The sequence below is a fragment of the Oreochromis niloticus genome, linkage group LG1, assembly GCF_001858045.2.
Source record: "Oreochromis niloticus isolate F11D_XX linkage group LG1, O_niloticus_UMD_NMBU, whole genome shotgun sequence".
In the NCBI taxonomy this organism is placed as follows: domain Eukaryota; kingdom Metazoa; phylum Chordata; class Actinopteri; order Cichliformes; family Cichlidae; genus Oreochromis; species Oreochromis niloticus.
Window position 1 is genome coordinate 7,085,221 of NC_031965.2, and position 26,552 is coordinate 7,111,772.

At 39.5% G+C, this 26,552-nt stretch overlaps 1 protein-coding gene across 4 annotated transcripts; it reads right to left on the bottom strand.

Annotated features, from left to right (window-relative positions):
- Positions 1–527: 527 nt before the first annotated feature.
- On the bottom strand, positions 528–25,251 carry LOC100699600 (sodium/potassium/calcium exchanger 1). 4 transcript variants are annotated; one of them, XM_013276962.3, is made up of 12 exons: positions 24,944–25,250; positions 23,213–24,315; positions 21,040–21,198; positions 18,695–18,803; positions 16,626–16,679; positions 15,992–16,042; positions 14,504–14,581; positions 11,141–11,283; positions 9,010–9,279; positions 8,389–8,478; positions 4,831–4,997; positions 528–3,245 (listed from the first exon to the last, which is right to left on the bottom strand). In XM_013276962.3, the coding sequence occupies exons 2-12, from the start codon at positions 24,161–24,163 to the stop codon at positions 2,996–2,998; spliced, it is 2,322 nt and encodes a 773-aa protein (XP_013132416.1). In that variant the 5' UTR covers positions 24,164–24,315; positions 24,944–25,250; the 3' UTR covers positions 528–2,995. The 4 variants fall into 4 exon arrangements, with proteins under 4 accessions (XP_013132416.1, XP_025752946.1, XP_013132417.1 ...); XM_025897161.1 differs by lacking the exon at positions 16,626–16,679; XM_013276963.3 differs by lacking the exons at positions 14,504–14,581; positions 15,992–16,042 and having other exon boundaries at positions 24,944–25,251.
- Positions 25,252–26,552: the final 1,301 nt, after the last annotated feature.

Consider the following 26,552-nt stretch of genomic DNA (forward strand, 5'->3'; position numbering starts at 1 on the left):
ATGACTTGTCATTGTTAAACTGTTAGCCTGGTTTTTCCTCCTGTCTGCACAGTCTTAACAGGCACCATCTTTATTAATTGAAGATGTTGTATTCAGTATGAATCAAAACTGCAGTGAGCCCATAAATCCATCAGCAAGGTCTTTCCCTTATACTGAGGTTTTGCGCACACATACCTGCAAACAATGTGACATAAATTTGTTGTACTCTTAGCTTGCTAGCTATTAGCATAAACATCACACAGTTTAATTGTAGTTTAATCTGCATATTTGTGTTTGGAGTGGGCGTTATAATCTACTATGCAACCACTTACAAGTGGAAATTCCAGCATCACTTCTGGGAAACAGACATACCATCAATTTTTATACTTAGCCAGTATAATGTACATTTAATAAAATATTTTTTATTAAAGAAGACAAAGGAAGAGGAAATACTTTCTGGCAGAACCAGTGTAACCATATATATCGTTTTAGACTAAAAGAACAGCATATTCTTTTCCAGTTCCCCAAAACACTGCACACTGTTCCAGTTCACTGTTAAAAAAATAATTTATTGCAGCATGGAATTTTAATTTGAAATATTGATAGTTTCCATTATCAATAATCCATGTTTGCATCCACAACAGGAACATCTGAAAACATCACACGGGTCAGGTTTTCTCACAGCTAAGACAGTCTGATGTGTGTCTTCCTGATACACACACACACACACACACACACACACACACACACACACATATAACGGAATCTCTCCACCACAGTTAAGTGACACAAAAAGTCTTTTAAACACTAAACATGAACAAATACCTGTCAAGTTAAATACAGAACAGGGTGTTAGGGATGATAGTTCCAGAAATACTAAACATACAAAACTGAAGTTACATCCAGTGACTCTGATTTGCTGCTAGGTCAGTGTGTACCATTACTACTGGAGTGGGTGTAATGCTTTTAAATGACCTAATGCTGTCAGCTCAGAGACTACCCATAAGCATTTGCTTATTAAAGGAAAATTCCACCAACACCAAAAAAAAAAACAAACTAAAGAAAATCTGTTAACAGAATGGGGATGTATTATGATTGCTTCATGTTTGTTGAAAATAATTAAGCAGTGTGGTGTCATTTTCAGATACTTCCAGCAGCTACAGCAAAGTTTTATACTTGCTCTGTTGGACAAATATAGACACAGTCTGTATATTTTATAAGTGTTCTTGCCACAGTAAAGAAATGACTGTTTCCTGTACTGGCAGACAGAAATATATAGTACAGTATATACATATACATAGTTCTAGTTCTAGACTGGGAGAGAGCTGAGGGAGTGTAGTGAACCTACAGTTTTGAATTTTGTCCCTTTTGTTTTCTGAGGGCCTCTTGTGTTTATGTTTGGCTCTTTAGGATGTTATTTTCATTCGTCATGTATTATATCCTGATTGTAGTCTGCTTGTATTCTAGTTTATCTCTTTCTGTCATCCCTGTTGTGCTCTGTCAAGTTTATATATCTTAGTCCTGGTCTTAGCGTTAGTTATTTCCTGATTTATTCTGACATCTCTCGTCTTGTGTGCGTTACTGTATTGATATTTTACAGTCACTGCGATAAGAAGTTTTTTAATTATGCTTCTTCCAGCTACTCCCTCATTCACAGCAGGTCGCTACAGCAGATGGATCTGTATGTTGGACTTCAGGATTTGTGTCTTCTCCTGGTCTTGACCTGGGATCTTTCATGTGTTAGGTAAATGTGTTTCACTACTATACAAAACTGTTCCACTTTTTGCATTAGAAGAGGATTCTTGGGCTAAAACTATTCTTAATTTGGTCATGGCTCCAAACTGGTGATTCTATAGCCCACTGTGAAAGAGGTTCAAAGTTGGCTGTTGTAATGGTTTTGAAACCAAAGACAGCCATCTCACCACTGCTGTTATAACCTTTATCACCTACTATTGGTAGGAGTGCAACATGAAATGATGTGCTGACACCAGTACTTGAGAAAAACTAAAGATAATTTCTCTGAGCTGATATTGTGACCGCACAAATGAGGATCTAGTATGGAAACACAAAGATGAGAAATACCTGCCATTCATCTTGGCCAAGATTCGGCAGGTAACATCATCCAGTGTACAATCTACACTAATCAAATGTGTGTCTTAAGTTTATTAAATCCATGTTGCACAGTATGGCTAGTAATGAACTCTGAAAATGATAGTTGCAATGATAGTTTCTTTTAAACCACAAAGAAAAATAGTTGTGACCACTTAGCTTTCTAATCATGCGCATGAAGACTAAGTGGTTAAGTCTGATCGTTTTCCCGTTTTTCATTAAAAAACTGCTGGAAATGTTGGAAATATGGACACTCAGTAGTCAGGCTTGCTTCAGTGCACTCCCAGTGGACTCCCATTGCCAACTATTAAACAATATGTAAGAAATAATCACTTCTTTGTGGGCAGTAAAGTCAGATTGCTGATCATCGGCTGAACATGTGCACAAAGATCAAATCCTGCGAGCCACACATGTCCAATACCAAAGACATCCTCCAAACTTAAAAGCCATGATTTAAGCTTCACATTTTCCAATCGGCATCCACTCATACTAAAGCAGTAGGAGCCTTGTGGCAGTCTTTGTTCCAGCCACCAGAGGGCACAGTTGGATATCTCATTGTATTTCATACCAAAGACAGTAACATCCTAGCCCTTATTTCATTGAGTGTACATCTCTTTGCACTATATGGTGAATATATTTCACACAGCTCAGACACTCAGTTAAAAAGGTGGAGGATAATACTTTACTATGAGACTGGAGCTGCTGGAAAATGTTGATTAAATGTCATTAAATGTCAGATTAAATATGTAAAACCATGTTAAGCGTAGAATTTTCCTTTAATTTAGCATCTAGTGTGTGCCTGATCAGCCTTTTAACATTAGGCTCAGTTCTTTTCTCTAACAGATCCTATATTACAGTATAATTCGTGTGTGGATGTACCAAGTCTTGTGTGACGGTGCTGTTTCCCTCAGATGGAAACAGGGCAGATGAGGACACGATCCTCCAGCAGAACACTCAGGACAAGGAACACAAAGTACAGTACGAACATGGTGAGGCCCAACTTTCGGCTCATCTTCCACCGACAGGCGGCGATGGAGATAATGACAAAGAGGAGCATCAGGAAGAGCAGCACAATGGCGCAGAACAGGCCATTGGAGCTGACCATAACTGGCTCACCATTGTGGAGCAGGGTGTACATCAACCATGGAATCGGCAGACTAAAACCAAACAGAACAGAAGCAGAAATCAAGCTATTTACCATCACACCTTCGTACCCCGTCTCTTACAGTTACCTCAGGTGTTCCTCAGGGATCTATATAGGGTCCTATACTTTTTGATCTTCCTATTATGTTTTTCTAAGAAAAATTTTAGCATAGCCTCTTGTAACTTTTTGACAGTGATTACAATATTGGCTTATTTGTTTACAATGATGATGCAATTGTTGACTGAAGTACAGGTACAATGGTGGATAAATTCATTCTTTATTCTAGACACAGTGGATTCTGGGGGCTTTCTCCATATTATCGTAGGGTCTATACCAGGGGTCGGCAACCTGCGGCTCCGGAGCCGCATGCGGCTCTTTAGTCCTTAAAGTGCGGCTCCGCTTGGTTTGGGCAAATAAATTAGAAGTATTTAGCTGAAGTGTATTTTATTTATGTTAGTTCTTTTTAACTTGTAGTTCTAAATTGGAAGATTATTGTGATATTGAAATATAAAAATAAAATTATATTCTATTATTTTTTCATCGCTCAAAATAAGAGTCACACTCGCGGAAGCCGGTGTACCCGCCGAAACGCCGTGCATTTATCGAGACTTTCAACCCCAGGTAGGCCAGTTATGGATCTTCGGATCCACATTATGTCAGCAGCTGTTCTCCACCGTGAACTATATTAAAGACAAACACCGTTCACGCCTGACAGATGACAGCTTACAGTCCTGCGTAAACTGACTTTGTATAGCCCCGATTTGCGGACTCTGTGCGCAAAGGTTCAGGAGCAGAAGTCCCATTGTAAACAAATCACGGCAGACCCGACGATGTTTCCATGAGCATGCTTTTGAGCATCTCTTTATTGAGCACTTTTCACACACGGTTGCTGTACGCATACAGCCGGCTGTAGCTTTTCAGCTCACAGCTCGACACATACCACCAACAACACAACAGCACAGATAGCGCAGACTTTAAGGCAGCGAGGCGTGATTGCGGGTGTCGCTCAGGTGCGTCCGCCTCCCCTGCAGCGGCGCTGCAAACCACGCCCCTCCGCACGCATTAACCAGGTAAAATACATATTTAGGCAGAATTTTGCAAATATCTATTTTTAATTTTTCAGCAGCATAGTGCTTTTTTCCAATTATTTTTTAAGAGTCAGGTCAAGGCTCCAACAGCCTAAAGGCGATATAAGGGTGGCGGCTGACAACAGTTTTTGTTTGCTACATGGATCATTTTAGTTCAGCTGGGTGTCTTTCCTTTTGTTATATTTCTTTAAGAGTTCAAAATGTGTTAATTACATAAATATAATTTAATTTTCTCTGTAGCACTTCATGGATTTCATAAGCAGCACACCTTAGTTGTTCACACAAAGCATAAAGATAAAAAACAATATATACAGTGTTATCTTCATTTTAGATGTCAAAAAGTATTTGCGGCTCCCAGTGTTTTCTTTTGCGTGGAAACCGGGTCCAAATGGCTTTGGGTGTAAAAGGTTGCAGACCCCTGGTCTATACCTTACAATATAAAGCACCTTAGGCGATTGTTGTGATTTGGCGCTATGTAAATAAAACTGAATGGAATTAAGAGTGACTCACCCTACAGTGATGTCAAAGATGTTACTCCCCACTGAGCTGGACACTGCCATGTCACCCAAACCCTTCCGGGCCACAATCACACTGGTGATCAGGTCAGGGATAGATGTCCCAGCTGCTAAGATGGTCAGTCCCATGATCTCCTCTGAGATGCCCACAGTCTCACCCACCTGCAAACAGTAAAGGATAAAAGCAAGTGTCAGAACGAGTATCCCCAACCTGGCTGTGGTTGGTTGGTAAAACTACCCATGTCCCACAAAGTGGGACCAAAATTGTTAACTGTGTGCCCAAATCAGTGCCTAATTAACTAGTTAACATTCCTCTACATTATTCTTTTTTTTTCTTCATTCATTTTTCCCCAACAAAGACTAAATAAGACTACAGAAAAACCTAAATAGTCTCTCTCCTCTCATCTGAGAAGCTTTTTCAGTTCTAAGAGCAATTGGTGGAGAGGCCCCGATTTTAAGCCCTATGGGAGTCTCCCCAAGAGGGTCATGGACCCTCTATTGATTCTCTACCTAATCACATGAGCCAAGGTGTAAAAACGAGTGTAGGCCACAATCAGCCAAGTTTTCAGGTGAATCCATTGTGAAACCTAGCCCCACCCCATCATGTAATTTACTGAGGTCAAATGGCCCAGGATGTGAGTGGGCATTAAGGCGTCTGGGAAGGGATCTCAAAACTGGATTATAGATGGCAGATAGTTGGTGTCGTAAACCATCGCCTCTGTTCAAAGATCATCGTTCACAGTGGACATAAATAGCTTCTTTCACCCCTCTTTCAAACCATCTGTCTTCTCTGTCCAAAATGTAAAGATTGGCATCCACGAAAGAGTGACCCTTGTCATTTAGATGGATATGAACCGCTGAGTCTTGTCCCGTGGAGGTGGCTCTTCTATGTTGTGCCATGCGTGTATGAAGTGGTTGTTTGGTCTCTCCAATGTAGAGGTCTGACCATTCCTCTGTACAGCATACACTACGCTGTTAAGTTTGTGTTTGGGAGTTTGTCTTTGGGACAGGGGCGGATCTAGAGAGGTGGCATGGGTGGCAAGTGCCACCCCAGTTTTGCATATGACAGTGTTGTTTATTAAAATAGGATAGCATTAACAGTTTGAGCGTAGTTACAGTCAACGGTGAATATAAATGCCAAAACTGAATATATTGCATAGTGTTCCCCCCCTCCACCATTAACAAATGGTTCAGCCCATAGCACGGACCGGCTTTTTTCTTGTTTTCAGTAACAAGCGATGTTTATGATTGTGCCAGAGCACATTTTGAACAACACCATGGGAATTTCGGATTTTACACAGGTGGTCGGTTGTTACACTCTGGAAATGGAAGGAAGGTGAGTGTTATTAACCCTCCGTGGTCCACGGACACGCTGCATCTCCAAATCACATGATTGATTTAAGCTGACAAAGCAACAAGCTGCAGCCACACTGAGTGTCTATTTCAGCCCATATTGAAAGTTCGGACTTCAAAGTTTTTAAATTTTAATTACAGGCCAGTAAATCCAGATTTATGATAATATATATAAGCCATGCTTTTTTTCTAAATACTGTCGTCACGTTTGTGTGTGTGTGTTTTAAGCGTTTTCTAAGGACAGCGCGAAAACAGTAAAGAAAGAAAAAAAAGCCACCTCTTTCCTATCGGTGGAAAAATGTACCATGTCGACCAATTAAAAAAAAAAAGTGGGATTTGGTTGTTTAGGAAGAGAGAAAAGTTTTGGGAGTGACGGTAACGGCAACAAGACAGAGCGAGCGAGTGAGAGAGAGAGAGAGAGTTTTTAGATGTGGGAGATTTGTGATGTTTAGTGTGGAGTGTATAGTTAGTGTGTTGCGTTGTCTTGTGTAATTGTTCTGTTGTGTAGTCGTTGTTTTGTTTTGTGTGTCAGTGAGGGCACTAATAAATGTCACAAAGGCACATTTGCAATGTAAACACTGTCACTAAGTAGAAAACCAGCGGAGTGATACACCTCCTGTTGTCAGGCCTGCAGGTTTATCCCTGTGATGTTCTCCTCTGTCTTTTGGTGGAAAAACTTTTTTTTACTGGCACACATCATTTGTGGGGCATCTTATTGCGAAACCTGATTGTTCTCTCATTTTAGTTTTAGTAGTATTTTTAAATGGTTGTACAAGATGAAAAAAACGGCAGGTGTATTGGCTGCATTTTTAGATAAATAGTTGTATATGTTTACAAAATGTACATTTTATATTTGCATTTCAAGTTATAAAAATTTACTCAACATGTCTGTGGTTTTTTTTACAGTAAAAAAAATACTACTAGGCTTGTAAGTTCTTTGTGTGATTTCAGATCAGTAATACTAATGCAGTATGTCAGTGAAAAAAACAACTAAATTCAGAAAAGAATGATACCAAACAAGGCAAGGGGGAAAAATAAAATGAAACAATTTGACGGGGAAATACAAACGTAAACTCAAAAGGAGTCAAAAATGGCCGGTTGTATTTCAGACCTCAGTGGGTTAATCCAACAAATCATGAAAAATTAGGTTTATATTTTTGTTCATGAACAGTGCAGATTTCTGACATTTTGTGTAATTTAAGCTGTAACAATGTGATTGTTTTCTAACAAAAAACAGTGAACCGCCCCATGTTGTGTAGTTTTCTGGATTTTATACTTATTGTGCTACATATTTATTTATTATACAGGCTATACAGTACATAAAATCAAAACTGTAATTATGTGGGCTACAGACAATAATTAAGTTATAGACTATATATATATGAAAAACGTGTATACTTACTGCATTTGAATCATTTTAACCATATGTAACCACCTGCATATGTGCTTGAAAAAAAAGGCTTTGATTTTGCCACCCCATTTGATTTCTTTGCCACCCTCATGCCACCCTAAGAAAATTTCTCTAGATCCGCCCCTGCTTTGGGATGAACCAGATTTTGTCTCAGTGTGCGGCTGGGTCTGAAGTACACTGGGAGAGGAGTCTCTCTCCAAGGTTGTCTTTCTGTGCACCTCTGGACCTCTTGTAGTAATGCTGCTTTAAAAAAACAAAAACACTCCTTGGAAGCCTAATTTTGTCCAATTTTATTCTGAGGCTGCCATTTCAAGAGGCCAGGACCCAGAGAACAAACATTATGGAAGAGCCCATAATCTCCCAATTTAAACCAATTTTTAAAAATCTATGGGTTGTGCACTGTGCATTCATGCCTGAGGATTAGGCTGTAAATTCCACTATAATGTCCTGAAGAGCGAAAACTTTAGTAGCACAGACCTCAACTGTGGTGCAAGCACAATGAGATGACCTTTAAGGAGAAATTGGGCAAAATTACTTTTTTTCTTGCACAAAGTAAAACGAGACAAATAAAAGACAAAACTTTCTATAAAACTAGGACAGCCTCACTGTCTCTATGTTATGCTCTCACTGTCTTTATGTTAAACTAACCGGACTGCAGAAGCATCACCTGAAAGTATCATTCACATCACTCAGGGCCACCTGATCTGAGAGATGTAGGAAAATAGTCTGCCAGGGTCCTAATCGGTGTGAATAAAAGACCAATATGACATGTGTTAAGTCTCCACCAACCTGATGAGCCCACCACACCATCAAGTAGGAGAAAGCACCAATCCAGATGATGGAGCCTATGAAGGTGATGGCAAAGTATCTCCTGGATGCCTGAAAAGCACCAGAGCTATTCACATTACATGTTCAAAAGCATTATGACACCTGGGAACAGAAACTTAGATCCTGAAACTCCAAAAAAGAAAAAATTAATCCAATGTAATCGATTGTAAATGATAGCATTTGATCCATGCAATTCACTCACTGCAGTCGGTTCTGTCTGTCTGTTAGCATTCACAGTTTTCTAGATATTTTCAAGTTTTGTGTGTCGGTAGATACCAAAAACATCTCAAGCTGATTTAATTTTGGTGAAAATCAGATCAAAGTCACACCAAATGTGAAAATCAGTAAAAACTTTATATTACCTGTAGGTTAGCTAAGCATTTCACCTTGACCATTATTGTTAGTGCCCAAGGTCAAAATCACATATTGCATAAATATGTCTTAAAATATCAAGTTTGTACAGCTTACAGAAGCCAAGTTTTCAGCCAATTCTTTTCCAATCCCATAATAAAATACATCATTTTAGTATGTAAAGCTTTTAGGTCATAGGTCATAATGATAATGATGATGACGGCTGTTCACCAGGTTGCGGACATCAGGCAGGGTGAGCCACAGCGGGAACACGATGGGCAGCAGGAACAGATAAGTCGCCTGCTTGCGCCTGTTTTCAGGCCACTCTAAAGACAATGGTTGGTTCTCCTCCTCCTCTTCTTCCTCCTTTTCTTCTTCCTCCTTGTCTTCATTGTCGCCATCATCTTCACTCTCGCTCGAGTCGCTGCTTTCTTCATCACCACTCTCATCCTCAGCACTGCCCTCAGAGCCCCCTGATCCACCCGCTGATGCTGCTGCTGCCTGCAGGAGAAGGAACAGAGTGAGTCAAACCACCTGACTCACTGCACACAATGAAGCGGGAACCACATAAAAGATGCATTAGGTTTATTATTTAGTATTTAATATTTCAAGGCTGGTTTGAATACCTAAAGCCTTGGTTGGGACTGCATTGTATTAGATACCTTTTCATTAAGGATGGTAAGGCTAGATGAGCTAATTTACTTTATTCTTTTAGGTCTTGGTGAATTGATGATTTTACCTAACCTGTCCTGGAGGATAAGACAGGGTTTCAGCTCTGGAGCTCTTCCAGTGATCATTATGGTAAATGTGAGCTCAAAGTTAGTGTAGTTTGATGTGTATACTGGAGTGCTGCAGCAAGATATTGACACACTCACATTTTCCAGACCCCACTGTGACCGTACATGGTTTCAGGACTTTTGGGCGACAGAGACGTTACTCTGAGTGGTAACAAGAAATGTGAAGGGACTGCACCAGTTACAGCAGCATAATCCTGGACATGTTACAGAGAAGGAACATTTCTGTGGCCTGAATTGTGGATTTGAAATATCCCTATATTGTCAGAGCTTTACTTATTAAGCCCCCCTTATTATCTTAGCTCTTCACTTTTTTCTTCTTTCTATTTTAATTAGCTCTATTTTTATTTTGTCTTTTCTTTTTACCTTTGTGAGCTATTTTGCTTTGTGATATTGTATTTACTTCACTGAGCGAGGTTCTTTTTCGTGTTAATTTGCTTATAACACAGTAATTTCCCAAATTTTAGGATAGATTAAGTATATCTTACTTTGTTATTTGTTAATATCTTACTATAATACTTTGTTAATATTCTGCAACATTACTGCCATTCCTTTTTAATTTTTTTATGCATACATGAACAATAAATTAACAAAAAGTATAAGCTTGTGTGCTTGTGTTAGGCCCTCCATCATTCTTCAATGCCGCATGTTATCCAGCGTCCTCACGGCCTTGTTCACAGCTTCTGGCTTTGGAAATGTGGTTTTCAAAAAGTGCTGGCAGCTCATATTAACAGGCCTTTGTGCAAAGTGTGATCTGAGGTCAGTATGCCAGAAAACTGAGGTGACACTAAACTGACAGAAAGCAACTTGTGTGGGTGTTAACAGTTACCTTCATTTCTCAATTGATGTGTTTGTTAAAGATTATACATTCTTGTTATTTTCAAGCTTTATTTTGAACTGTACCACATAAATAAAATGTAATATGTTAGTAAAGAAGAACACATACCAGAAAGCAAATATGAAGCAGACCAAAACCTCTTAAATTAGTTTGAAAATGTGCAGATTGAAGCCAACGCTCTTAACATCTTTCCTTCAATTTTACTAATACACCACGTATTTAAGTATATTCCTTGGGTGCATTTTCAAAATACATTATGCCAGGAATAATTAGAGGCCAATTTAAAATCTGAAGATTCAAAATCATGTAAGAAACATAGTTAAAGTCATAGCTTTCTATCTTCAGGGCTGTTGAAAAGATAAAGAAGCAGAAATATGAATTTGAAGCTAATCTATTCAAATCTAGGGAGACAGTAATGCCATCTTCACATGCTCATCACGCCTGTTATTTCCCAGGCTTCACATTGTAATTAACATCTGACTGCATTCCAGTGCTTCACAATTCCAAACATGGAGGATACAGATGCTGCTAGGTCTTCATTAGTTTCCTTGACAACTTAACTAGTTTCTTTTGGCAACATGATAACAGCTAAAGAAACACGTGTGTTCATATTAAGATGCATGGGACGTGTATTATCACGACTTTTAAAACTATAGGATCAAAGTTGTTAAAATCTCCACTTTCCTCACTTCTGTGGCAAACTGCACAGTGAGCTGAAATCATCTCGTACCTTCGATTCGTCCGGCCGGTCAGATGTTTCCTGAGTTGTCTCTTCTGCCTTTGGAGGCTGTGAGGTGGACGGCTCAGCAGTAGCTGCTCCCTCTGGTGCAGCAGCAGCAGCTGGTTGCTCAGACTTAGGCTTTTGATCTGGATCTTAAAACAGAGGAAAACCACACGGAGTAATATGGATAAAAATATGAATTTTAACCAGCTTTTCAAACACTCCAGATTTTAAATATCCTGTAATCAATTTAGAGAAAACACTTTCACTGCAGCTTTTTACAAACAGGACACAACAAACTCACTTAAATGTTTAGTGACTTTATGCTTTTACTTTTACCTTTTCACTGTCTTCTTTGCCTACCTGCCACTCTGACTTTTCCTTTGGATTTTATTTTGACAGGGAAAAGATGTCTTTTAGTTTGTTCTTTGCGTGCAGCAGTGTTTCTCCATATCTAACTGAACACAACTGAACAGAGTCACTTTTGGATGATGTAATAACCCTGCTGGTTTGTGTTATGGGCACCATGTAAAATCCATCACTTCAGACTGATGACTCCTCACCTTATATCAGCTAAAGTACTTTGCAGTTATGTGATAAAAATTCAGGTGAATTTGAATATCCAAGCAAGTTTGCTCTAATAAAGAATTTGGAAAACTTCCGCTCACACTTATTTTTAAACGTATCTAAATATTAAAGAACTGGTGCTAATTTCACACTTAGCGAAGATAAATCACAAATTTATTGTTACACTGACAAATTATTCTGCTCTAGAGGCCAGTATGAAGTGGCAGTGGGAGTGATTGGAGTCTGGCAATAAACATGCTCTACTAAGGCGGGGAAGAGAGTCACATGCACACTCATCTACATGTTAATCCTCAGGGCTCGTTGATTCGGTCTTCTTGAGGCCTCTCCAGGTTCCTCACAGCCCCACTTTGCTGTGCACCTCAGGACTGTCAAGCAACTCCTTACTCCACACTATGACGCACAAACACATGAACTGACTCTGGAGAGCAACCTCCTTCAACCACAAAACTGTCTCTGAATACTGATAGAAGACCATGTGCATATGTGCACTCGCAATCAGAGATGGGCAAATCCAATTACTTTTTTCAAGTAACGAGTAATGTAAGGGATTACCATTGCAAAAACGGTAATTAGTTTACCGTTACTTTCCCGCAGGAACGCTGCGTTACTGCGTTACTAAAACCGTGAGTTTTTTGCGAGAATGTCTCATGACAGTGACGTAAGCGAGTGCGACGTTCGTTACAACAGCTGTCTGCAGATCAACAATGGATAATATATCGAGTGCGGGAGAGAGTATGAGCATGCAGCGTTTAAAGCGTGGAAGTACTGACCTTATTTTGAGTTTGATTCCATAAAAAGTGACAAAAACATTAGTGTCCATTGTGCGTGGGAAGAAAACTTCTTTTTACAGCGAAAAAAACCCCCTAAACTTCCAAGCAAGCACCGAGTGCGCTATGACTGTAATGGGAAATTGACAGAGAAACTCGCGGAGTCTTCCACTGACCGCTGCGGCACACCTGCACCAGGGTAAACCTCCGCCTACCCCAGTCCTGCTTTACAGGTGAAAATAGAGCAACTAGTCTTTGACTTTATTTATTTTCTGCTGTGTTTTACTTGCATCTATTTGAAACAGTGAGTGTAAACACAAAAAAAATATTTTATTTTATGTGCTGGAATGTGCAGAAAATAGGTTTAAATGTTAAACAAATATCTTCCAGTCAGAGAATGTTGCATATAATTTAATTTTTGCTTGATGCATAAAGTTAAAAGATTAAATCTAATAAAACAAGTTTTAAAAAGAGACTTTTCCATTTGATTACATTTTGTATGATGGATTAAGCAGAAAAAGTAGAATTGGGCTGAAAGATCTATCGCTTTATCACCTATTCAGGTTGTAAATTGTGTTTTTAAAAAGTAACTAAGTAACTAAGTAATTAATTACTTTTGAAAATAAGTAATCAGTAAAGTAACGGTATTACTTTTTGGGGGAAGTAATCAGTAATTAGTTACTGATTACTTTTTTCAAGTAACTTGACCAACACTACTCGCAATATCACAATAAATGTCAAAGCACAAGTCACTACAATATTAATCAACAGTAACTATTAAAATAATAACTTTCTTCATCTGAATATTCACACAATTAATTACAAATTAAACATTTATTATGGATCCTTTTATGCAGCCTGATATTAACTTTTTAAATTAGAAGATGAGAATAAATTTATTCCAATTTCTTTGTCTCATGAACAGCTCCTCCTACAGGAGCTGCTCAGCTAAAGTAACCAAAGCCATGAAGCTCCCAGAGCACAGTGTTTGTGCTGATGTTAATTGGAATTCTGAAGTTAGTGAATGAGCAGAGTGTTTGTGACTTTTACACATGCACTTGATGACCCCGCTCTGTAACTTTACATCATCTATTTCCAGGTTCAAACTCTTCTTCGGTTCCCTAACAAACACTGTGGCAACAATGAGAATTTATCTTCAATAAAAATTATCAGTGTCACTGCTATCCCAGCTGTTACAATAAAGTTTAACATCACGGCATCCCTGAAAAAGATGATTTATGAGGTTTAATTGACTCAGAAGTTAGCAGTAAGTTAGCGTGCTGGTTTCCATCTAAAGACCTGGAAGCAGGGTCAATACTTTATCACTTGACAAGCAGATAGTATTGCTTACAGCTGATCATGGAATATCGAGGAGGGAAGAAATTTCACAAAGACAGTTTTTGCTGTGGAGGTACCCTATTAAAACACCAGGCTCATATTCTGTAAGCTCTTTAGATGATCCATTCTTTCACCCGTTTGAGCTAATAGCACAAAAAATGGGAAAAGTAAACTGAGCCTAACGCCAAAATATATTTAAAGTCATTTTCAATACGATGGTGTACAAAATACATAAAAAACAAAACCAAAAAACACAATATCGATTATAGAGGGAGATATTTTGATATTTGATGTTTACCATCATACTGAGACTAAATTTTATCCCATGTGATTTAAAATATGATTATTTTTTTTTTATCTCAGTCTTTATGCAAAACTGGGCTAACACACATCACAAGCGTACCTTTCAGACAGATGCCAAAAATAACTGATATGTGTTCTGTACTGTTGCATTACAATACAAAATTACTCAATGTTATGACAGAGGATTGTGGGTAAAAATGGCCAGAGAAATACAAGTGCTTCAACATATAAATCAGATGCTGTTGGAAATCCGGGTTATCTTTCGAAATCATGTAACAAAACTATGCATTTAGTCAAACTAAATACTGCTGGCACTGGAACACACCCACAGGAAGTATGCTTTCGGGAAAGGCGTTTCATTACACAAACAACTCACCTTGACTGCAGCGGTGATGGGACTCGCTCTGCAGTTTGCCCGTCACCGGGACATTCATAGGCTTTACTTTGTTCTTCGCTGCAGTTAAAAGAATCATTGCTCAAACAAATCTCATGTGAAGCCTGTTCTTCTACAACCAGCTTTACCCATATGGAAAAGATATATATAAATCTTATAAAGTTTGCATCTGTCTTGTGTGAAACTTGTATGAAAAGCATACAAGAGTGAAAACAGATATAAGATCCCTTGAAAAATTATATAAATGAAACTTGTATGTTTTGAATACTTCCTAAAACAATATATGAAAGTAATGAGAAAGTGGCCACTTTCATGAGTAAATCATATAAGCCTTATATGATTCACTATATGAAGCAAACTAAAGCTGATGCAAGTCTTTTATAAGTTTTTCCTATTTCTTTTCCATATGGGTAACAATAACATGACCTGATAAACGCACACTGACCAGCATTTAGGAGTAAAGATCCAATGTTAAAAGTGAGTGCAAAAGTGAGAATAGGTACAATTACTGGTACCTATGCTAAAATGTGAACCTTACTTAAGACTCATTTGAAGCTGTTTAACACAAACAAGCTTTTATAAGATTTTTTATAAGATTTTTCAGGCCAATACAGATATCTGATTATTTACCATTTCAATGTTCCCAGTCTTTAAGGACATTTTTTTTGTTTGTTTGTAATTTATTGTTTGCATTCCACGTGACTTGGCTTGGTTTACTTGGTTGTTGGGTTTATACTGTTATGGAAGTTGGAGAGTGCCCTCTGGTGGAACATCAGTGCTCATAACTCTTGACCCTTCGAAACCCTACCAGAAGTAACCCTTGAAACTCCTTTCTGTACTGTGCAATTTCTGTCAAATTTCAGGCCTCCTTATAGAACAAAATGACTGGGTGTGCTTCAGAAGTTAGTCAGGGTAGTCTTTGCCTATGCAGCTACCCTTGGAAAAACCTGGAAACTGTTCTAAGACTGTCAAACCACATATTTATTGATACACACTGAAGTGTCCAATAAATGTGATTTTTATTAATTGGACCCCAAAAAGTTGATTGTGTTAATTTTCTCAGTGGGAGAAATGGTTCCTCATTCATCCAAGTGATTTCTTCAGTTTCAGCTGAATGCAGGTTTCCCCTACCTTATAAATAATACATTTGCATAATGACTGAACCCAGCAACAATGGGCTGTGAGGTCAGTTTCTTGATCAATAATATGCAAATTGTCAAATATATAATATCAGCCAATGACACTAGTCCACAGGTAGTCATGTTCTTTACAAACGGCCAGTGTGCCAAAAGGTCAACGATTCACACAGCTTTCTGACGGACACACAAACATGCAACCATCCAGTGCATGCATAGCAGTCAAAAATGTGTTCTGTAATAGCAGACCAGACTGAACACAACAGCAACAACAACAACCACAAGAACAACTAGTGCAGAAACAACACAACAGCAATGATGTTTTCCATCTTACCTTTCCTCTGTACTGGCCCCTCACCTCTAACATCACCATTAAAAGATGTTTCTGATTGGCAGACAGTCACAGCACAACGTTATCAGTGACTCCTTAATTACTTTTTTCTTTTTGACATCAAAGGTGAAAAATCAGCTCATTCTCCAAACCGCGACACAAAAACACCCACATATTCCTTGGTATGCACATACTCTCTGTGTGAATAGGTATTGGTTAAAACAGCTGAGACCTGCTGAAGCCTGGATATGACCTCTGTGGTTTCCTGTGGTATCTGCCTAACTTAGATTGGGTTTGATGGACCTGCTGACATGACATGTCGGAGTCATCTGGAGTCATCTCCAACTCAGTGGCTAATCCATTCCTGCCCTTGAGACCCACTGTTGTTCTAAACAATATTGTCTTCAGTGGTGAACTGTCTCGTTGTCAGGTTTGTATTAGCCAGGCTAACTGATGAGGACCAAAAGTTTAACATGGCCATGTTGAGTGACTGTGATGAGTTCCAGAAAGTTTGACGTCAAAACATAGATAAGCAACACAACTAAGCAGGAAATCTGAAGTTTGATCCACAAACAAATACACAAAAAAATGACAGACAAGAAACGCTTCAAACCAGGTAACTTTTTGTAACTCTTACCTCTTCTGACTTTTCTGGGGCCAGGGGTTTTAACGGCCCCTCTAAGAACTGCTTCTACGATGGAAACCACAGACATGGTTGTAACTTCAGGGCCATTTCAATTTGACTGACAGTTTTCAGGTTCATGGTGCAGTAAATGTTTCATAGTAACAAAAATAATATCTCTGCATGGTAGTAATGGGCTCAGGTTAAATGCTGGCACACATAACTGCTTATCAAAAAACAGTTTGAGCTGGTCTCAAAATAACTGGCAACTTGTGAGCAAATGTGATTTTAGAAGTCAGAATTAGAGTCACATTCATTTTACACCATATAAAGATTGCCTAAAATTTGCAAGACTGCAAACTTGGAAATGTAATGTGTGTGTTTTACAACTTACTTGTGTAATTCATAAAGTAAGTATCATTTTTTTATTAGTTTGAACTATTCTAAAAATACATTGATTCTATTAAATCCTTAATAGCCAATCAATACACTACTTTATTTCAGTTTTACACACATATACATTATTATATAGAGTATTATACTGTACTTATACTGTGCTAAGAAAATGGAAGACATCATTCATGGGTTTTCCTCTTCTGCTAATATAATTGTAATCGGGTATGCATAAAAGTTAATTAAGGGTCTGAAGTTTGAACCATGCAACTGCCATGACTTGTCAAGTTTTCTTACATTGTCCAATTCTGTCACTGCAAATTTGGTGACATTGTTAGCAAGAATACTTTAAATCAGGTGCCCTGCAGTCATTGTCCATAATGTAGGAGGCAGCCTCGTGAGGAACATTAGAAGCCACAAACTCAAGTCAAATCCTGCAAAGTAAGAAATTCTAGCTACAACCCTACAATCCAAAAACTTTTTCTTTGATGTGTAACTTTTTGTGTGGCATTAAGATTGTGGAATTATTATAATTTAACTTTTTAATTCTCCGGGAACGCTCCCCTTAATATTGTTTAAATTTAACAAAATAATGAAAAAAATCAATTAAATATCACTCAGCAGAAGTTTCTGAATTAGAAAGATGTAATCTTCACATTGTTCTGATGTAGTGAATGACACCTAACAGATAAGTCAGATTCCTTTATGTCGGACCAAAGCATTCTCCTCTGCTGTCAGCACAAACACACTCGCACTGAAATCAGTTGCTCCATAAATGAACTGTATGCAGAAAATCACAGGTGTATTTATCTGGAAATCACTCGTGTTTAGGGTTAGGGTTACGTACTGCAGTCCAGCTGCAAGGAGCCGGTCTCTGCTTCCACAGGAATAAAGAGCTCGGCTTGCTAGCATGCTGGCTCTTATCCAGCTTTTATTACCCTGTATTGAAAAGCTGATTAAGGATCAACAGTGGCTCAGTGCTTTGAGTGAGGGAACAGCACACCGGTGAGTTCGAGGACAGACTGAAGGTCATTGCGGTTCATCACGCGACACTGACTCAGAGGAAGGGACAGGATGGATACAGCTGAGTCACTGGCAGCTTCGCAATAAGCTGGAACATTTAATTGATCAACAGGATTTCACCTGGTTTTTTATTTATTGTTTCTAATTACACCTTTTTTTTTCTTATGCATGATAATGATTTATTTAAGCCTTCTAAGCATTTATAAGAAGCTTATAGGCCTTTAATAAATGTCAAGAAAACTGTAAAGAAGCTGTAAGCAGATTTAACTATTTGTTAATTACTTTAACTACTCCTGCTGAGAATACTCATGAATGGAAGATGCAGCATCAGGTACAGAAGTAAGAAAAAATATTAAATCTAATTACAGACAAATTTATTAGGGAACTGATAATGAATGTAATCATTAGTGAGATCCTGCTGTCTCCAAGATCTTGCTGTTTTTGTTTACTTATGTTAAAATGGTAAAATATCTCATCACAGAAAGTCCTTTAAAATTAAGGATCAAATTGTAGGTAAATAATGAGGTTAGAACTTTGACATTTACACATACATATTTGGTTGTTGACTCAAATATGTATGTTGAAACAGTTTTTCATGAGAATAGTGCATTTTTAATTTCTAATTTTGCTGCAGACGTGATATTATCACCCAAGAAAACATTGGTTACCTTCTCCCAGAGGGTCCAATGTGTGGATCATCAGCTGGAAGATGGTGCTCCGAAGCGAGGTGTTGTGTAGGGAGGCTGAGCTGCCTCCTCGCTGCAGGGCAGGGCGCACCTACAGGAGAACAGGCATGTAGTCAGAACTACAGCATTTAACCTTAGGCAACCTTTGATAATACCAACCAGTGCAGACCAGTGAGAATCAAAAAGGTGTTTTGCTTTTGTTAGAGCAGCCATTTTGACAAGGTATTGCAAGGAGAAAAACAGGTATAATTAATAACGTCAACTATGGCTATGATCCAGTTAAGAGCAGTGGTCTTAACCTTGTTGGAGGTACCGAACCCCACCAGTTTCATATGCGCTTTCACTGAACCCCTCTTTAGTGAAAAATAAAATATGATTTTTTTCAAATTCAAGACATAGACATGTTTTTTACATATCTATGAGCTGTGCATGTCACGGCGGAGGCTCTGCTGAACCCCTGAGACCAACTCACCGAACCCCTAGGGTTCGATCGAACCCAGGTTAAGAACCACTGAGTTAGAGGAACCAGAGTCCTGGTACTTCACATAAATGGAATGGTTTTAAAACATTAAATACAACAGGACTGTTAATGACACCTGAGCGTACCCTAAACTGACATGCCAAAATGGCTGGCATGAAATGGGTAACAATTATTGTCAAATGTTACAGGCTGACACTGTCACCTCACTCTAGAGTTTTTTTGCTGAAAAGAATAATAAAGGTAACAATATCTATAGGCTGTTTTGCCAATGTCACTATCTTGCATTGTGATAAAAACCTTTAAGAATTGGACAATAAAAACAAAAGGGATAGAAGGACTAGTGCCTGATGGACCTCGATATCTACCCCCAAAAATCAAATAACAAACTGTCTCATCAGATGACTTCTGACTTTTGTTTTAAACGTTGAATAGCCAAAAACAGAGTCAACGAAAGTGTGAGGAACAGATTAACCAACATGTTTCTCTGCTTTAACACAAGGTGCTAACATTAGCATGTCCAGCTAACTAGCTTACCATAGTAGCAAGCCAGGCCAAGTAAGTCTGATAAATTTAATTAGTGTAAATTCAAGTAACTAGTTTACTGGGTTATTAATTATGTTAAAGAGCTGAAGTTGTACCATTTATGCTATTAAATCAGAGTTGTCCACCTCTGTTATTCTTTATATTGGCTTTGGAAGTTTAAACTGCTGTATTAGCTAACACTATGTTTGCTAAAGCCTGAGGTTTTAAAACTTTTTCCAGACAAGTGTGTATGCTAACAATGCATATACATATAAAATAAACCAAACCTACAGATTTGAAAAGTAAATCTAACACTTAAATGGTACTACAACAGGAAGAGCCTTACACTCCTTGTGTAGATAAAATATCTGCTGATCTTTTAAGATCTTTTTCCATTATGAGCTGATACATCCCTCCATTAATTCATCTGAAAGTAAAGATTAATTTTTGCTTTGGAAGTCACACTGCAGTTTTACTGGAGATTTAGCCAACAAACAACATATGCTTTACATAAAAGATTAAAGGGCCACTGTGGCATCACCCAGTTGTCCCATTACCATATTAGTGTTTCCAGGCCAGATTGAAGAGTGATGGAGTGGCCAAAGAATGGTAAATGGCCTGTATTTATATAGCGCTTTAATAGTCCCTAAGGACCCCAAAGCACTTTACATATCCAGTCATCCACCCATTCACACACTGGTGATGGCAAGCTACATTGTAGCCACAGCCACCCTGGGGCGCACTGACAGAGGCGAGGCTGCCGGACACTGGCGCCACCGGGCCCTCTGACCACCACCAGTAGGCAACTGGTGAAGTGTCTTGCCCAAGGACACAACGACCGAGACTGTCCAAGCCGGGGCTCGAACCGGCAACCTTCCGATTACAAGGGGAACTCCCAACTCTTGAGCCACGATCGCCCCACTCGGAACACTGCATGCTTATGTGGTATTGACTTTTTAATCACAGCATGGGGTCACTGAAAAGCTGGTCTGTTTTGTCATCTTTTTGGACTGTAATTTAAACCATAATTTACAAATTGAACATCATTTTATATTCAGTACGAACTGAAAATAATGACTGAAACCATAAACTCAACAGTCAAGTGCTTACTGAGGTCCTTTAAAAAGTTATCATTAGAGTTGTTTTGCCAGACGTCTATATAACTGGACATCCTTTTTTGCAATCGGGGAATTCACCCTCTACTGGCCAATAGAAAGACTAGATTTAAGTATTTCACTGTATTTAGTTTTTCAGAGCTGGGGCTTTGTTAATCCTTCATATTTAGTCGATGGTCTAAACCAACAAAAAAGTTTGGTTTTCAAACCTTGAGTCTTGTCTTGTCATCTTGTGAGTCTGGCAGCAGTTTGCTGCTTTGAGGGCTGCTTGGAGGTTGTACAGGTTCTGGTTTGGATTTTTCTTCAACTTTTGGCGGAGCAGTTGGAGCAGCAGCAGCAGGTGGTGGAGGCGGTGGTGCTTCACTTTCCTATAGTGAGGCAGTTTAACAGCAGTTCAGGTTAACAGCAGTTCGAGTTACTACACATTTATACATTCAAGCATATGAACAGCGGAGATTGCTTTGGCAACTTATTTGATTGGTCTGTATTAGTATCTGTTATTGCTCTGAATTGGTTCTGTGAAGTACTTTGGCATACCTCTGGCTTTTAAATGTGCTATATAAATAAAATTGTATTGTATTGTATTGTATTGTCTGAAACTCAGTCTAAACTCAGTCATAGGAGTAGACATGTGAAGTGATGAATTGACATGGTTCCAACTGTAGTCTTGAGACAGGTCAAGAATTCCAGGTTAATCCTTTACAAAAGACATTAGTAAGCCCCTAATCTAGTTAAAAGTCCAGCCAGCATGAGTTTTTCACCATCAGCAGAAGAGTAAGTCACAACCCTTAAGCCTTGAGGCTGATCCTTTTTAAATCTCCAGTTTCAACAATTGCATTATTCCTACTGAGACACAGCTTCCACTATGAATGCTCCTAAACTGAGCTCCCAAATCTATGTATATATGTGTGTTTGTATGCAACAGGTGATATTAATGTGTTCTATTGATGATAAGAACAAAAACAAATGATGGTGTTCATATAAATGTGAACACCATGTACTGAAATCTGTGAAGAGGTTTTGAATTTCAGCAATTCTGACCCAGTAATGTGGCAACGCATCTCACTGCACTTGGTGTTAATACTGAAGCACATGCTGATTGCAGACATGCTTCAGGCTAATTGGCGAACCTGCTACGGGCACTTGAGATATTGTAACGCAGTTCTGCATGTTGATTACAGCCTCAGACATTTGCTGATCTCTCCCAGCAGCAGCAGCAGAGCAGAGAGCTGTTCAGCCTGCAGGAGATGAACCTTTTATTCCTTTGTTTTTAAATTGTAAATGAAATGATGTCTCTATATAGTGGTATTTCAGGGCTTTGACAGAAAGACTGACACTTGCATCACTTCACCCTGTGACGCCCCATCTATGACACCTGGAGTCCTCTCTGTTCAGTACCATCAAAGGATTTTACACAAATACAGTCTGTCACCTGCTCAGAACCACAAATCACTGTCTCTCTTTCAGTGTGTCCGAGCAGGCGGCAGTCCCAACTGTGCGGAGATGAAAGGATAGAAAATATACTGTGTATACTGAAAATAAATGGATAGATAGTATCTCTGGTAACAACTGCTTAGAGAAACATCTGTTTTGGCTGCATCCATCCTTTTATGTTTGATAAATGAGTGAAATTCTTTTGTTCTGTTATTGCTGAAGCAAAAATAACTCTAACACCTGTTAACGCTTCATTCTCTCTCCTAATGTCAACAAATCTCATGAAAGAGCCAAACCCAGTGTAGCAATGTACCTCTGCACAGTGACTGACTCCATAAGCCTGTCTGAAGGCAAATCTCTAATCTTTTTTTTCTTTCTTCTATTTATTTTACCTAATTTCAAGTGAACTTGTTTCATTTCAGTGAATTGTGAGTCTTTGCAGCAATGTGCAGTTATTTATGGATGTTACTTTCTTTCATGCTTTCAACCCCCATCTCTTCTCACAGTGAGCATGAAGCCATGAAGAACAAAAGAAGTTGCTCATGTTGAATATAATTTGACCGAAAGTGCAATAAAAGTGTCACAGCAAGTGTTCATTTGTCTAAAATTAAAGAGCGAAAAACTCAAGTGACCACGAAAGCCTGGAAGCCTGATGGCAGGTAAGCTAGTCCAAGCAGCACACACACACACACACACACACACACACACACACACGCACACACACACTGCCTTTTCTGTATTAAAAATGATTGCCAACCAGTGTACTGTGTAATTATCATCTGTTAATGAACTAATCAACTGATTAATTATTTTAGCCCAGAAATGAATGATTTCACCTCTAGGCAAGACACAATTCATCAATCAGACCAAGAAATTAAAAAGAAAGACAGAAAAAAGTGCAAATTGTAGCCATTGAACACCTGTTTTAAAAAAGGGGCCTTTACTGACCTTCTCTGGCTCCTCTGTGGTCCACACCTTAACGATGCTCATGTGTTTGTTAAGCTGGGTCTTGACCGCCTGCTCGATCTGACTGTTGAATTTCATGAAGCTCACGTAGCTGATGTAGCCCAGCACCAACAGCATGCTCTCCCACCACAGGATCATGTTATCCAAGAAGAAGATGATAAGCATGATGAGGTCCAGGATGTAGAAATTCACGTCCCTGAACAGAGGCCACCAGGTCAGGTGCAGCATCTCCCGAGAGAAGATGGCACACATGCCGATCACAAAGAGAATGTTGAAGACAGCTGAGCCCACAATGGTGCCGATGCCCACGTTACTGTGGGAGATGAAGACCCCAATCAGGGAGGTGAAGAGCTCAGGGGCAGAGCCTCCCGCCGCCATGAAGGTGGCCCCAGCCACATCATCGGAGATCTCCAGCTTGTTGGTGATGACTTCCAGTGCAGGGACGAAGAACTCATCACAGACGATGGCCAGGGCGACAAACATGTAAACCATCCCTACAATGTGCAGGGCCACCCAGCCCTGTCGACGCTGCTCTATCGAGAACAAGTCCTCCGGGTAGTCACCCTTCCTGTGAGGTGGCTGGAGTGGGGGGTAGGGTGGAGTTGCGGTGGTCAGTGGCGGTGGAGTTGGAGGTGGTTTGGGAGGCTGGGGATCTACATAGATACACTGTTCAATATCCGTCCTGTTGACGACTTTCACCAGGGTAGCTTTAGTTTCCTCAGTCTCATTGGACGCTATCAACTCCCGAATGCTGACCTCGACGTGTTCATCGCTACCCACCTCCGCTCCATCATCCGTCTGGGCAGAGGCTAGTGGCTGTGACAGCCTGGCCTTCAAAGTCAAGGTGTAGACGAAACACAGCAGGACACCTGAGATAAAGAAGAGGATGCGGCTGCACCTTAGTCTCCTCCTCTGAGGCAAGTATACGTTCATTGTCTCGACTCCAAACAGGAAGTTATGTCAGATGCATTGCTAATCCTTAGTCATGCCTGCGCTCTTATGTGGTATGAAGAAGCCACCGGCAGACAAAAAAGCACATGTACGTACAAAGTGTGTTTCATCTTCAGCTTTGACCTGTGGAAGGACTGAAAACCAGAAAATACCTACAGCTTAAAATCACATCATGAACACGTGTGTATTTATAATGTCCTCTCTGCTTGCATACTTGCAGATATATTAAGGAGAAGTGTGTGTGTGTGTGGGGGGGGCGTGCATCTATGTGTGTGTTTGAGGGTGGTAGAGAATGCAGACAGCCACCTGTTACTATGGCTACATAATCACACAGGCTTTAGCTTCTCACATAATAGGAGTCCATTGAAAACACGTCAAACATGTTAAAGCGGCGAGAAAAAACAGGAGATCCGTCTAAATAAAAGCAGTAAATACTGAGATTCCTGCTGATTGTGGCTTAAAGAGCGCACAGAAATTAGCGTGATGAAATGCGCGCGCGCTGTAAACGACCATTAATGAAATAATACTAATAATTAATACTGCCAGCTGTGCATTAACGTCAACATGTTTAAAAAACAAAACAAAACATGAAATCTGCGAGTGAAAGACGCGCGTTGGGGTTTAATTGAGGACAGCCCGGATTATAATGCAAGGTCGATGTACATCATTAATCTACACTCTATCAGCATTCTAACGTATTTCCAAAAAGAGGATAAATTGCAGAAAGCAGCGGTGTGAAGAGAGCAAGGACGCGGATCTTACCTGTGCGGCCGGCTGTTCGGCCCCGCGCCGCTGCGGACTGCTCCTCCAGCTGTGCGCAACGGACGCAGAGATGCTGACTCCGATTTTTGGGGAACTACAAGGGCGCAACGCATGGCAGAGCTTGTACGAGGCTCAGCATAATGCTACTAAGAGGATAAGCAGCCAAACACCTTTCACCTTCCCTCTCACACATGAGGCTGTATCAATACGCCAACATTCAAACTGCTGCGGGGCTCGCAGATGTAGTTTTGAGGCGAATCCTGAGAGTCTGCTGCCTGTTGAATTGATGTAGAATAATGGGGCGTTCAGGGACTTGCACGGGAAGCTGGGTCCTACTTAGGGTGTGGTCAGGTGTTTTAGATAGAGAAACCGATTATTACGTGAAATTTTTATTTGCGTCGCAAAGAAGAAAACGTTATCTAAACATAAATATCCGCTTGTAATGAAACACTGCAAATAAACGCTCAAAATAATCAAAAGGATGAAGTTAATAAAGCTTAATATGATTATATTATTAACTTCTACTGGCTTAAATTTAATTTTTAATCAACGAACTATTGCGCAGATCGGGTAAGCAGCACTTAAAAGGATAATTTCACCATTCTCATTTTAATTGTTGTAAGTGTAAGCATACATCTGACGTCATCATCTTAATCCAGTTGGACTAGTAGGAAAGCATTGATGTGAGCCTTCAGGCTGATCATAGTATAATATATGCAACCATAACATATCCGAAAAATGATTAAGAAGAACTGCAGAGCAAAAACAAAGAGTAATTAATGAGTGTACCATGGCTGGAATACTCTGAGCTTCCACTAGCAAAGCCTGTGGATGTTAGTTAAAAATATCTAGCATGCTGTGTCATATTAAGTTGTTCTAGGCTCGTTATATTGTAGTTGTTAAGGATGAGTGTCATTCACTTTCTTGTTAGATTAGCAAACGTGACACCCAGAGGACACTGAGACAGTGATTTGAAGATACAGTGATACTCTGCTCATTGTAACTAATAAAAACTTCTGACATGATCTACAAATTGTTAAGACTGTAGTCTTGCAAAGGTACTTTTTTGCAGAGGCTGAGTCTGATTGATTAGGGGCGGATAGTGAGGACATTTTTGATCCAGGAGCAGGAGACAGTGGGAAGCTGAAGGTGGTCCAGTTTGGGACGATCTTTAGAAAAACCAGAAATGTGGCGTTCAGGGAACAAAAGGTTGTTTGGAAATAATTTTTAAGCTATGTTTTTCTTAATCTTATGGGACAAATAAATACAAATTCAATTTTGTTTATATAGCACCAAATCACAACAATTGCTTCAAGGTGCTTTATATTGTAAGGTAAAGACCCTACAATAATACAGAGAATACCCCCTACGAGCATCCAATTGGCAACAGTGGGAAGGAAAAACTCCCATTTAACATCAAGAAACCTTCAGCATAACCAGGCTAAGTGAGGGGTGGCCATTTGCTGCAACCAGTTGAAGATTAGGGGATAGAGGACAAAAGGCACACTGTGGAAGAGACCCAGAGATGAATAATAACCAAAGATTAAATGCAGAGTGGTGTATAAACACAGAGAAACTATGTGAGTGAAGAAGAAACAGTGCATCATGG